Here is a 14253-nt window from a genome sequence, read left to right as displayed (position 1 = left end):
GTGCTGCAGGCTTGAGTCAGAGTTAATGACCTAAGGGCCTCCCTGACCAATGGGTTATGTAGATATAAAGTCAGTAGGGATATAGAAGACCTGGACAACTATTAACCAACTTGATCTTAGTGACATTTATAGAACACTCAGCCAAATGACAGCAGAATACAGTAGTCCCCCCTTATTCCTGGTCAATATGTTCCAAGACCCCTAGTGGATTCTTGAAACCGTAGATGGTACCAAACCCTATAAATATTACATTTTTTCTATACATACATACCTATGATAAAGTTTAATGTATAAGTTCGGCACAGTAAGAGATTAACAATAACAAAATAGAACAATTATAACAATGTACTATAAAAATTATGTGATAAAAATTTTCTCTCACAATCTTGTTGTACTGTAGCCACATTTCTTCTTGTGATGATGTGAGATGATACAGTGGCTACATGATTAGATGAAGTGAAGTGAATGGCATAGGCATTGTGATGTAGCATTGGGCTACTACTGACTTCCTAAAGATATGTCAGAAGGAAGGTCATCTACTTTGCTCTGTATCAGAACCAGACAAAGACATTACAAGAAAAGAAAATTTCAGACCAATATCCCTCTTGAACATAGATGCAAAAATTCTTAACATTTTAGCAAATCTAATATAAGAATATATAAAAAGGATAATACATCATGACCAAGTGGGTTTTATCCAAGGGATGCAAGGTTGGTTTAACATTTGAAAATTAGCCAGTGTAATTCATCATATTAACTAATTAAATTAATTAATTAACTAATCAATTAACTAATTAAAAAAGAACCACATGATCATCACAATAGATGAAGGAGTATTCAACGAAATTGAACATACATTCATGATAAAAGCTCTCAGCAAACTAAGAAGAGAAGGTAATTTCTTCAATCTGATAGAGAGTATCTACTAAAACCCCACAGCTGGTATCAGTGGAATAGTACTTAGCAATAAGGAGCAACGAACTATTGATACATGTGAAAAAATGGATGAATCTCAAAATAATTATGCTGAATGAAAGAGAACAGAGAAAATGGACATACTGTATGATTTCATTAACATCCAATTCTAGAAAATGCAAACTTACATATGGTGACAGAAAGCAGAATCTGTTCTTTGGGGTAGACATGGGGAGCCAAGTACTATAAAGAGGCATGAGGAAACTTTTGGGGGGGGTAAAGGAAATGACTGTTATCTTTGTTAACAGTGAGGATGACTGCAACAGTATATAATATGTTCAGCCATCTAAATATGTACTTTTAATACCTGCAGCTTATTGTATATTAATTATACTTCAATCAAGCAGTTAAAAATTAATGGAGGGGGGCTACCCTGGTGGCGCAGTGGTTGAGAGTCCGCCTGCCGATGCAGGGGACGCGGGTTCGTGCCCCGGTCCAGGAGGATCCCACATGCAGCGGAGCGGCTGGGCCAGTGAGCCATGGCCGCTGGGCCTGCGCGTCCGGAGCCTGTGCTCCGCAACGGGAGAGGCCGCGGCAGTGAGAGGCCCGCGTACTGCCAAAAAAAAAAAAAAAAATTAATGGAGATCTTCCCTGGTGGCGCAGTGGTTGAGAGTCCGCCTGCCGATGTAGGGGACATGTGTTCATGCCCCGGTCCGGGAAGATCCCACATGCCGCGGAGCGGCTGGACCCGTGAGCCATGGCCGCTGAGCCTGCGCGTCCGGAGCCTGCGCTCCGCAACGGGAGGGGCCACAACAGTGAGAGGCCCGCGTACCAGAAAAAAAATAAAAATGAATGCAGATAATTTTCTACTGTTATGAAAGGTTTGCCACAAAGGGTAATATCTGCTTATAACCGGATAGATAAGCTATATTAGTTTTTCCCCTTAATGTGAAAAACGCTGCAACACAAGAGATGGATCTGACGCTAGGCTGGACCGAGAAATGCTTGTAAAGCTACCAATCTGAAAACCACATTTTCATTAACTAAAGTCATTTTCTCCTTTCCACCTGTAAAAAAGAATGCCAGGATTCTTCTAACTTGGCTGCTTTAAAATTTTAATCACTGCGTACAAATTAGGAAAGGCCACAAAATCCAAGCCACCACCTTATATCATTATTTGATGGCTTGTTAAAGATGTAGCCATTAGCCCGCAGGTGCTGGGAATACCCGCCCATAAATTTCGCAGGCGCAGTCTCCGCGCACTGCCCGCCGGGTGCCTGGCCTCAGCCAGCACGCCCCGCCCTAGGCCCCCAGGCCTTGGTGGTCACGTGAGCGAGGCTCTGGCTCGCGCTGAGCCAGTATGAAGGCGCAGCAAAGATCGCGCAAGCGCAGTGTGGGGCCAGAGTGGCCGGGGCACGCGAGGTAAGCCTCTGCACTTGCGTCACGTCCGGCTGACGGCGAGCTGACGGCGAGCCACGGTCTAGGGACGGAGGGCTGAGGGCCCAGCGTGTGGGCCGGGGGCACTTTTCTAGAACTTCTCTGGCGAAAAGTGCGAGGTCAGTAGGAGTCTTTTTGGTAGGTTCGATGGTGGCTGCTTCAGGGACCGTATTTTCACCTCTGGTGGTCTTTAGGGCTGACCAGTATGGGCACGGCCCGTTTCCTGGCCTTCTTGGTCTCCGAGCCGCCGGCGCACTTCTGAGGGTGACAGGCACCCCAGTTACTGAGTGTGGTGCCGGGAGGCGAAGCCGGCCTGCAAATAACTGAGGCCTGCGTGTTCTGGGTGAAGACAGGGACCTGCAGGCCTGTTGTCGGGTGGAATTTTCTCTTCCCGCAAACTACGTGCCGTTTAAGCTTCGAAATCCCTCCTGAAATAGGTGTTAAGGAGCGACCTGGACTTAACTTATTCGAAACTCTCGATGTGAATTGGAAGTGCCGTTTGGTAATCCAGGTTTGCAGAAAGTGGGTGCAGCATCACTTCCTTCATAGCCATGTGGAAAAGTCTTTTTTGACCCCTTTAAAAGTAACATTTAAACGTTATTCTAGCTGTGGCTTTTTAGATCGTGTGGTGCGATTTCCAAAGTAAACATTTTCATTTTTACTAAGTTTAAGCCAGTGTCTTCCAGTGAAATATAGTTTTCCTGAACAGATTCCAACTTGGTTTTACAAGTTTTTGCTCAATTTAAAAATTACTTTTGGCCAGTATTTGAGGAAGAATCCTTCTTTTAAAGATGTGTTAGTGTATGCGAAAAAATTTTTTTAAAGTTGTAACGAAAATAAGAATAAAATTTAAAAAATTTTTACGACCTTCCCTCCTGCCCCCCCATAGGATTAACTTTTCCCCCCATAGTTGGGAGAGTATTTGGAGCTTTGGTGTAGTGATGTTTAGTTAACTCTTAAATTTCTTTAAAAAATTTTATTGTTTTCCATTTCCTTTAAAAAAATAACATTTATGCACGTAAAGTGCAATCTTCTGGTGTTTTAAGGATAAATTTATAAACTTGTAGACATTTATCTTGAAATATTTTGCAGTTGGGAAAGCAAATTATTTAATGAAAATTATTTTTGAAGGTATGTATAAAGTTTGATTCATTTTGCAGTTTTTAAATGCAGGGTATCTTCAAAAGCAGAAGCAACTATGCCTTTTAAATAAAATGGATATGTTTATTTAAAAATTAAATACCAGTCGGAAGCATTTGTTTTACATATGTTTGTAGTGTTTCTTTTTGTTTAAATTATGGAAGTCCTACTCATGTTTGGGGAGGGCATCAATTATTTTAAAAGAGTATGCACATTGTTCTGAAGTATTTATTTAACTGATCAAAGTGTGCATGAATTATACACTTCAATGTAAATTTGTAAAGGTTTGGCTAAAGAGATAATTTCAAAGATAGAAATTGCGTATGATGAAATTGCAAAATACAATATACTGAAAACAATTATTGAAGAAAATATCTTTGGGGTTGTTTTTAATATAGAGTTTAAATTTTGATAACTTAGGACAAAACGTATTTGGAGGAATTCGGACCTTATATGGTTTAGTCTTTTAAAGATTCAGTGTTAATGGACAGATTAATAGAACCTAATTCAAAGTATTGAATTGTTTTAGTTTTTCAGGAATTGTCCAAATGGATGAAGAAGTACATTACAGTAAAGGTACTGACACTAAAAATTATTTTTGGTTGTAAGAGCTAGATGATGTTGATTAATTTCTAATTTTCTTTGCATTGTGATTTGGTTTTAGTTGAAGATGTGATTGGAAGTCACGTAGAAGATGCAGTAACGTTTTGGGCCCAGGTAAATAGTAGCCTGGTTGATTTCCTCTCCCACCCTTTCCTCCACTAATCCAGGTCCTCCCCAACAAAAATAAAAATAAAAACCCTTTAATGTATATATATCATTGTTATTCTCAATGCTTAATTTTTATTGAACATTATTTAACACAGGGCGTTATTAGAAGACAAATGGCTACAGCTGGAACTTAATACCAGAATTATGAGTAGTATGCTCATAATACCCTGAGTTGAAAAAGAAAACAGCAAAATTGTAGTGGTTTTAGAATTACATTCAATTTAACACATCTAGGCTGCATAAATTACTGAAGATGCTGAAAAACTGTTGTATTTCTGAAGTTACAGCCCCATCTAGAGGTCTTTGATAAGATTGTTTCTTAAGTGATACTAAGTTTTAAAATTTCAGTCATTTTTTTCTATTGGCTTAATTTTGAATTTGAGGTATAATGTTTTTCTCATCATATAATTGGAAGTACTAATGGAACATTTATAATTTTACATTGGCATGCGTCAGGACAGATAAGTTTACTCAGTTTTAAATACAAAGCAAGGCACCAAAGTGCTTATGTTCCAGAATTTAAAAGGTGAATCCCTCAGAGGTACACAATTACTCACTAATTTTTAATTTTGTGAACTACATGATATAGGAGGGAAGGGAATAACATTCCTCTGTACTTCTGCAGCCTGAGAACTCCTTTTTGTACGGGTAGAGTGAATTGGCAATGTGGGAAATAGGATTTATGAGAAGAAAGGTTATAGAAGACATATGATTAACTCAGTGTTCTTAAATCTATATAGAAAACATTTTAGAAGGGTGATAGTCATAGAAAAATTTTGGCAAATTTGTATCTCTGCTTATGAACATATTTTCTAAAGGTTACCCACAATGTTCTGGTTCAATGCCCATTGTCTCTGCATTAGTAGCACCTGTGACCCTCTCAACAGTGTTCCAGGTTGGATGATAAATGATATTTTTAAGCTCATTATGTAGGAAAAACATTTATTATCTTAAATAAGATTTTCAGACCAGCACTGTCTGGTAGAAATACAATGTCAGCCATATAAGTAATTTAAAATTTAGTAGACACATAAAAAAGTAAAAAGAAATGGGCAAAACTGATTTTAATAAATATATTTTATGTAACTCAGCATATCCACAATATCATTTCAAAATATAATAAATACAAATGTTACCAAGATAGTTTATTTTCCTTTTTTTCCTATCCAGTGTATATTTTAGATTTCCAGCACAACTTAAATCAGACTAGCCATATTTCAAGTAAGAATTGGCTATTGTATTGGTCATTGCAGCTCTAGACTTTGATTTTTATTGACCTTTATGTGAAGCTGTTGCTTGAATTTGGAACTATGATTTAAACCAGGAGTCAGCAAACTTTTTCTGTGAAATATTAGATAGTAAATATTTTAAGGTTTGTGGGTCTCTTTTGCAACTGTTCAGCTCTACAAAAGCTGCCATTGTAGTGCAAAGGCAGCCATAGACAATACATAAATAAATATGTATAGCTGTGATCTATTAAAATTTTATTTACCAAAACAGGTAGGAGAGCCCATAATTTGCCAACCTCTGATTTCAACCATGAAGTTGAGGCCCCTGTAGAAATTTAAACATATTTCAAAAAGTGAGGAAAAATATCTTAATTGGATGAAAAGATTAAGTGAAAACTGATAAGGCGTCCACATGAATCGAATGATTTTTTTCGAGAAGCAAATTGTTTGTGCACACATGTGCGAATCCATACCGGAGCCACGTCCTGTATGTGCCCCTTCGACGGTTGTAATAAGAAGTTTGCTCAGTCGACTAACCTGAAATCTCACATCTTAGCACATGCTAAGGCCAAAAACAACCAGTGAGAAAAAGAGAGAAGACCCTTCTCAACCTTGAGAAGCATCTTTCAGGAGTGTGATTGGGAGTAAATATGCTTCTCCTTTGTATATTGTTTCTAAGCAAGAATTTTAAAAATGAATCCTACATATCTAAGGAACATCTTTTGATGTTTGATAGTTTTGATATATTTTGATAAAGTAGTAAAAATCAAAGAAAAAAACTTTAGTAAGGTGACATTGCTAAGATGCTCTATCTTGCTCTGTAATCTCATTTCAAAAACATGGTATTTTTGTAAAGTGTGGTCCCAACAGGACAATTCATGAATTTCACATCAAAAGACAGTTCTTTATACAACAGCGCTAAAAATGGGAGGACTTCTTTTCACATTCTTATAAATATGCAGCTCACCTGTTGCTTACAGTTGTTTTAATTTTGTATTTTTCAAGTGTGCATTTTGTACACTTTGTGGGGATAGGCTTACTGTGTGTGATTTTTCTGGAGGTTGATAATTTTGCTTTAAGTAGGTTTTCTTTAAAAGAATGGGCAGTTACATGCAGGTTTCAAGAGTATTTTCTGTTAAAAAAAGTTATATAGGCTTTGTTTGCTATCTTAATTTTGGTTGTATTCTTTGATGTTAACACATTTTATGTAATTGTATGGCTGTATTGAATCATATAATATCAAATATTAGAAGTGATTTAATAGTGTTAATCAATTTAAACCCACTTTAGACACTTTTTTTTCCTGAAAAATACTGCCAGATGCTGATGTTCAGTATAATTTCTTTGCCTGTTCAGTTATAGAAAGTGGTGCTCAGCTGTAGAATGTATTGTACTTTTTAACACCAGTTGTGTACATCCTGTGTAACAGGAAGGGCGACAATAAAATAGTAATCCTACAGAAAGAATATGGCAGGAGAGAAAAGATGCAAATTTTAACATTTATTTAGGTTGGGATAGGGTGTAGATGAAGAGTAAATAGAGATTTAGAAACACGTGGAGGCAGGTCAAGTTGAAGGTTTGCTCACACATAGTCTCTGTTTTTCTACCACTATGGATTTCTGCCATTTAAGCCATTTACATGAAAACACTTCAGAAATTTTGGTAGGCCTAGTTTGATGAGTGGCAGTTGAAGGAATCTTAAGTGTTTGACCTTTGGAAAAAAAGAGCTTCCATTTATGCTAGTCCATATACCTACAAAATCTAATTATGTAAAGTACTTTGGTGTATTTTGAACTTTAGCGAGCTCATTCCAGGAGTTTATTTACAAAGGCTGCTTCAAGTGTGTCTTGGGGTCAGTTTAAATTCACTTCCCATTTTTACTGTTTATCAGTACTTATATTCATCATGATGTCATTTGAACTGCTCTTTCAGAGTTTATTTTGTTACAGAGATAATCATGTTCTTTCTAGTCTTATTGAATATGTTATTGATATATATTTTTTGTTTTTTTGAATTTTATTTAACTTTTTTTTATACAGTAGGTTCTTATTATCTATTTTATACATATTAGTGTATACATGTCAATCCCAATCTACCAGTTCATCCCACCCTCCGCCCCCCCCGCCCCCCGCTTTCCCTCCTTGGTGTCCATACGTTCTCTACATCTGTGTCTCTATTTCTGCCTGGCAAACCAGTTCATCTGTACCATTTTTCTAGATTCCACATATACGCGTTAATATACAATATTTTTCTCTTTCTGACTTCACGTTATTGATATATTTTTAAAGAACATATATATATATATATTTAACAGTTTACTTTGAAATAACTTTAGACTTACAGGAAAGTTGTAAAATTAATTTCTTTATACCCTTCACCTAGCTTTCCTTGTTGCTAACATTTTACATAACCAAAGTACAAGGGTCAAAGTCAGGAAATTAACATTGGTACAATGCTGTTAAATCTTAACTACAGCCCTTATTCAAATTCTACCAGTTCCCCGTCCCCGCCTCGCCTTTTTTTTTTTGTTTCTATTCCAGGATCTAATTCAGGATCCCACATTATATTTAGTTGTCATGTATCCTTAGTCTCTTCCAACCTTTGATAGTTCCTTTATTTATACTTATTTTTCATGATTTTGACATTTTTAATGAATTCTGGTCAGTTTTTATTTGTTTATGATTTCTCATAAATAGATTGGCAGTAATACTACAGAAGTGATGTGTACTGAAAGTATGTCATATTGGGGATTTATGATATTGTTATATTTCACTATTGATGATGTTAACCTTGATCCACTTGGTTAAGGTGGTAACTGCTGGGTTTCTTAATTGTAAAGTTACTGTGTTTCCTTTTGTAAGTAATAAGTGTTTTAGAGGGAGATGTATTGAGACTATCTAATCTTGTTTCTCTTAAACTTTTTACCCACGAATTTTTTATTTATTGCTATGGGCTTTGCCTAATGATGGTTTTCTATTTTCCTCATTCCTTCTACATTTATTAATTGGAATTCCTCTTTAAGGAAGAGCTATTTCCTCTCCAGCATTTATGTATTTATTTATTCAATTATTTATATTAATATAAATCCATGGGTATTTATTCCATGGATTATAATCCCATACTATCATTTATTTTGTTGTTTAAATTGTTCCAGCTTTGGCCAATAGGAGATTGTTTACATTAGCTACTGTATCCTTTAAAATGCACCCATTCTTTTTTTGAATATTACTTTACTTTTTGGCATCACCAGATGTTCCAGGATCATCTTTTATTTCCCTGTCCTAGCCCTGGATTCAACCACTCTCCAAAGAACTCTTGTTCCTTTTATTGGAGAATGGTGTTTAAAAATCAAGATCTGGGCACTAGGTGTGCTTATTGCTACTTGAGTGTCATTGTTTCTAGGCTCTCTCAGTGGACAGAGATAGGAACTATATATATATTTATAAATATACTATATAAGTACAAATATATAACTAACACATATACACATCTGTATCTCTGTGTGTCTCTTTCATATATGCATATATTCACACACAAACATGTATACACTTGCACACATATATGTGTGTTTGTGTATATGTGTGTGTGTGTATGTATACACACACACACACACACACACGAGTTCATACTGATACTTTCCAATTGTAATCTAACACTGCAGGTTCATTCTAGCCTTCTTTCCTTATTTGTAATTTCTCTCTCTCTGCTTTCATTATCTAGAACATATTTACTTACTTGTTCAGTCCTAGTATACACCTAAAGTAGTTTCAAAATTGTTAACCCATGCCCCTGTGAGAAATAAATTTACTAACTAGATTACAGTATTTATATACAGAGAACCTGTACATTTTGAAATTGTTTTTACATCTGTTTCCTTTACACAACAACAAATATGTGAGAAGATCCATGTCATTTGACCAAAATATGGTATCTATTTTGAGCAATTAGAGCTGAAGTAAAACCCAGAGACAATTGTTTAAAGTTACCTCTTAATATGATATTAATAATATTTGGTATCTTAGTTTGAATTCCAAGTAATTTGAACTCATTGAGAAGTAAAAATTTTCTATAGCCTAATTCCATTTCTTACAAAGAACTTTTTTGAATTATGAAAAAATAATGACATAAGAATTGATTTAATTTCTAATGCTCCAAAACCTTTTAAGTATTATGCATAGTAGAACCCTCATTTGCATAACACTGTCAAATAATATTTTACTGAATCTTATACTATATCTGTTCTTCCTTCTAGAGTATCAGTAGAAATAAGGATATTATGAAGATTGGTTGTTCACTGTCTGAAGTCTGTCCCCATGCCAGTTCAGTTTTTGGGAAACTTGATCCAAAGAAGGTGAGCCATATTCTTGGGTATAATTATTCTATCTTATTAGCTTTCCTGTGTCTCAGATTTTATAGTTTTTGGAATTTTTAATATATTTGAAAGGAAGAGGCAAGTTTTTAGAATTTGTATAAACTACAGTCATAATAAGTTTACTTTTTCAAAAATACTTATGAACCATCTGCTAGGTACTGGGCACTGTGTTAAGCATTAAGTATACAGTGGTGAACAAAATAGAATCCTTGCCCTTGACACTGATTCATAAAAATTTGTAAGAGACATACTTATGGAGAACAGTTGGACAATATATATATGTACATATATTTTTTAATTGACATATAACTTACAGTGAAGAGTGTATCTCTTAATCTCTTGATGAATTTTTCATATCTATGCATCTGTGTGATCACCACCCAGATCAAGATACAATTTTATCACCCTAGAAAATTCCCTTAGGCCCCTTCTCAGTGAATTCTTGGTCAGTAGTCCCCTGACAAAGGTAATCATTATTCTGGCTTCTATCACCATAGGTTCATTTGCCTGTTCTTAAATTATACAATATGTACTCTTTTGTATATGTCTGGCTTGTTCAACGTAATTTCTGAGATTTATCCATATTATTGTGTGCATCTATATTATTGTGCGTTTGTTCTTTTTCAAGCTATGCAGTGTTTCACTGTATAAATATACCAAAATTTATCTGTTCTTCTTTGATGGGCGTTTGGAGTGTTTGTAGTTTTTGGCTACTGTGAATGAAACTGCTGTGAAATCCTTATACAAGCCTTCTAATGGATAGTTTAACTTATTTCTTTTTTGTATATACCTAGGAGTAAAATTGCCAAGTCATGGGGTAGGCATGTTTCACTATAGTAGGTACTGGCCAATCAGTTTGGAAAAGTATTGAACTAGTTTGCATCCTTACCAGCGAAGTATGAGAGTTCCAGTTCCTCAGTGTCCTCACCAACCTTTCTCATTGTCAGTCTTTCTAATTTTAGCCATTTTGGTGGGTGTGTATTGTTATTTTGTGATTTTAATTTCATTTTCCTGAGGAGTACTAAGCTTAAGCATGCTTTTCAGGTTTTATTACCCATTTGGATATCCTGTTTTGTGAAGTACCTATTTAGATCTTTTTCCCAGTTTTCAAGGTTGTTTGTCTAGATTGATTTGTAGGAAGTTCTGTACAGTTGGCCCTCCATATCCATGGGTTCCACATCCATGGATTCATCCAATTGTGGATCAAAAACATTCCAAAAAATTTTCAGGAAGTGGAAGAGTATTGGGAAGGAAGTCTTACTCTTTACCTCTTTGGGTATACTTTGATTTTCTTTTAATAATGTGCCTTTATTTAGTTTTATTTAAAAATAATTTTAAACCCCAATGACATATATAAAAAGGTATAAAAAGAAATTTAGAAGGAAGAAAGGATTGTAGCTTGGAGCTGAGCATCAGAATGGATAAGATAATGCAATTTGTAAAGATTTTAGGGTTTTTTTTAAAACATCCTTGTAGTCTGTGACTGTGTTTAATAGTATTATGAGTTAAGACATATCCGTTTTTCCTCTGTTGAATGCAAAATAAATTACTTACTTTACAAAAAATTCAACCTATTGTCAGTAATAGACTTCTCATTATAAATGATTACTTAGCCACCTCTGATTATCTGTGAATGGATTATACTGTGTAAATTTTCTTTAGTGATTGAGTAGTTCTCTTCCTCTTACCATGTAGTCAGGACATGGGTGTGAATTGTGGAGTCGTGAGAGAAGATTGGGACTAGGCACAGTGGGAATGACTATATAGTTCTGACTGTGCTCTCAAGACAAACCTGTTTGGGATAGATTTGTATTTATGATGGTGGTTGTGATTATTCACACTAACAGAGGCAAGGACCTTAGATTGCTCAGTTTGGTTGGGTTCGAGCTCTATTTCTAGAGGTATCCCCACCCCTACCTAGACTGGGTTACAATGATACACCATTTCTGTCACTTGCCTTGTATTGAATTGTTAATTTTATTGGTATATATTACAAAATCGTAACTAACGGTAATGTGATCTTTTGCAAGGTTTGAAATTGGATAGGACGGTTGATGATCAGGTATTTCTGCTACTAAACCTGTTTGCTTGCTGAAAAATGAAGTAAGATGGCTAGGAGAGGGTACCATGCCACTTGTGCTGTCTCTTGCCCTTCAGTTGTTGAGTGTTAGCTGAGGGAACCAGAGTTAAGTGGTAATTGAACACACCTGTCCTTTGTAGCATTTGCTTTCTTAGCTATCCATTTGTGTGTCTAAGTTGATTTGTACTTTGTTGCTTTGAGGAGTTGAGGATTTTTACATTTCACCCTCTGTATTCCTTTTGCTTTAAAATCTGTGAATTTGTCCTAGTTCAGAGTGATAAATTAATTTTATACTCCATCACTTAAAGCCATGCTCCTCAACCTTTTTTTCATTATGCCCTTCTAAGGCATTTTTTCCCCTAATGGGTCTCCTCTCTGCAAGACATTTTAACACCACAGATACACTGGATATCTGTTTATGTTGTCAGGTAGGGTTGAACTTTGGAGGACTACAAACCACTGTAATATCTAAGATTCTCCTCCATGCTCCAAGAACCAGTTTTTACTCCCATGGGGATAATATTTCTCCCATTGAGAATGTATGATTTAAAGTAGTTATCAACCTGGGGTTACTTTGTATCTTCCACTCCCACCCCTGGGAGACATTTGGCAATGCGTGGAGACATTTTTGGTTGTCACAACTGGAGGGAGTGTTATTGGCATCTTGTACATAGAGGCCAGGGGGCGAAGCTGCTAAACATCCTACAACGCATATGACAGAAGACAGCCTCCGTCCCCCGACCAAGGAATTATCCTGTCTCTAATGTCAGTAGTGCTGAGGTTGAGACACTGACTTAAAGTATGTAAATTTTTCTCTTTGTTCTCTATTAAACATAATTAAATTAAAATATAAATTTAAAATATATGAAGGTTCAGTATGAAGGATATTATCTAATGTAATTTATTTACTTATATTTACAATAACACTGAAGTCTTTCTGTATAAAGTAAAAAGTGTAAGAATCTTTCTTGTCTGGTTGGACATAGGGATCCTACCATGGTTGAGAATTAGACTTAAGTGGCATGTACTTGGCATGTTTGTGTTTTAAGAACAATTAATTGTACCAGTTATGTCTTCAGACATCAAAACAGCATGACTTTAAGTCTTTGATGCTTGGGCCTTTTTTTGAGTTTTCTGTTTTTATGTCTTTCGTCTTCTCTCTCCTGTTTTTTGGAGAGGCAGAAAAACATAATGAACTCTGAAGTCAGTTGCCTGAATTTGAATCCTGGTTCTGCTGCCTACTATGACTTTGGGCATATAATGGTGAAAACAAAGTACCTGCCTCATAGGGTTGTTATCTATACATGCTTATTTGTGTATAGTAAGTCCTTAATAAATGCTAATTATTATTCTGATCTACTTAGCATTAAATTCATTAAAATGCCAAATAATTTTACTTTCTTTTTCTCTTTGTAGATTTATGGAGGATTATTTTCTGAAGATAAATGTTGGTACAGATGCAAAGTACTGAAAATAATCAGTGATGAAAAGGCAGGAACAAGTGTTCAATTTTTTTGCTCTGAGGAATATTTATTTTGGTTCCAAAATTTGATGCTTATTTAGTTCTTCATTGCTTATTCATAGTAGTAATAAATATGGTTGAATGAACTTATAAACTGATTAAAACATAAATTTTTCCCCGTAGAGAACACAAAAGAAATGAATTGCTTAAAAAAATACAAGTCAGATTCAGGAATATTCTTCTGATTTTAAGTTGTTGTATAATCACCCCAGATTATCCAAGTATAGATTACATAATTTGTGATTATTTTTGGTGACCAGTTGGTCCTTTGTACCTCAGTTCTTAATAATTATGTTTGATTCTTGCTGAGTAACTTAAAAGTTCATTCTATTAAGGTTGAGTAGTAACAGAATATTTGATTGATCCTGAAGTTATGGTTATCTTTTACTTAGTTGATATGCATATTGTTAATAATGAAGATTGGCTTGCCACTTTCTCACGCCTTGGTTAAATGTGATGAATTTTCTTTGCATTTAGCTATTTTGTTTTTTACGTTGTGAAATTGTGGGAGATTTTTAAGGGAATTTGTGGAGATAGGATTCTGAGTAGCTGTTTGCTGGCAATTGCACATTGCAGGCTCTGTAAAAGCATCTCTGTAGGGTTTCTTTTACTGTTTTTTTCTGTGTCTACTTTCCTGGACTTAAAATATTTTATAATATGTATGTTTTGTAAATATTGTTCTTGGTGTAATAAGGTAAGGTGAAACACCTTGAGTAATGTTCCAAATATCTTTAAAAAATCTCGTGATTTATTACTGTCATGGGTAGTGGTTTATCTTAGTGAAATA

The 14253-nt window shown here is 35.4% G+C and overlaps 1 protein-coding gene across 2 annotated transcripts in view; it reads left to right on the top strand.

Annotated features, from left to right (window-relative positions):
• The first annotated feature begins 4040 nt into the window (after positions 1–4040).
• The window catches only part of STK31 (serine/threonine kinase 31), a 100919-nt gene continuing 90706 nt past the window's right edge, over positions 4041–14253 (top strand). For both annotated transcript variants that reach the window (XM_060156981.1, XM_060156980.1), the window contains exons 1-4: positions 4041–4068; positions 4157–4209; positions 9745–9843; positions 13361–13435. In XM_060156981.1, the coding sequence (XP_060012964.1) occupies positions 4041–4068; positions 4157–4209; positions 9745–9843; positions 13361–13435 (255 nt within the window). The remainder of the gene's footprint in view (positions 4069–4156; positions 4210–9744; positions 9844–13360; positions 13436–14253) is intronic.

Source organism: Lagenorhynchus albirostris, chromosome 8, assembly GCF_949774975.1.
Source record: "Lagenorhynchus albirostris chromosome 8, mLagAlb1.1, whole genome shotgun sequence".
NCBI classification, from domain to species: Eukaryota; Metazoa; Chordata; class Mammalia; order Artiodactyla; family Delphinidae; genus Lagenorhynchus; species Lagenorhynchus albirostris.
This window is presented reverse-complemented; position numbering and strand designations above follow the sequence as displayed.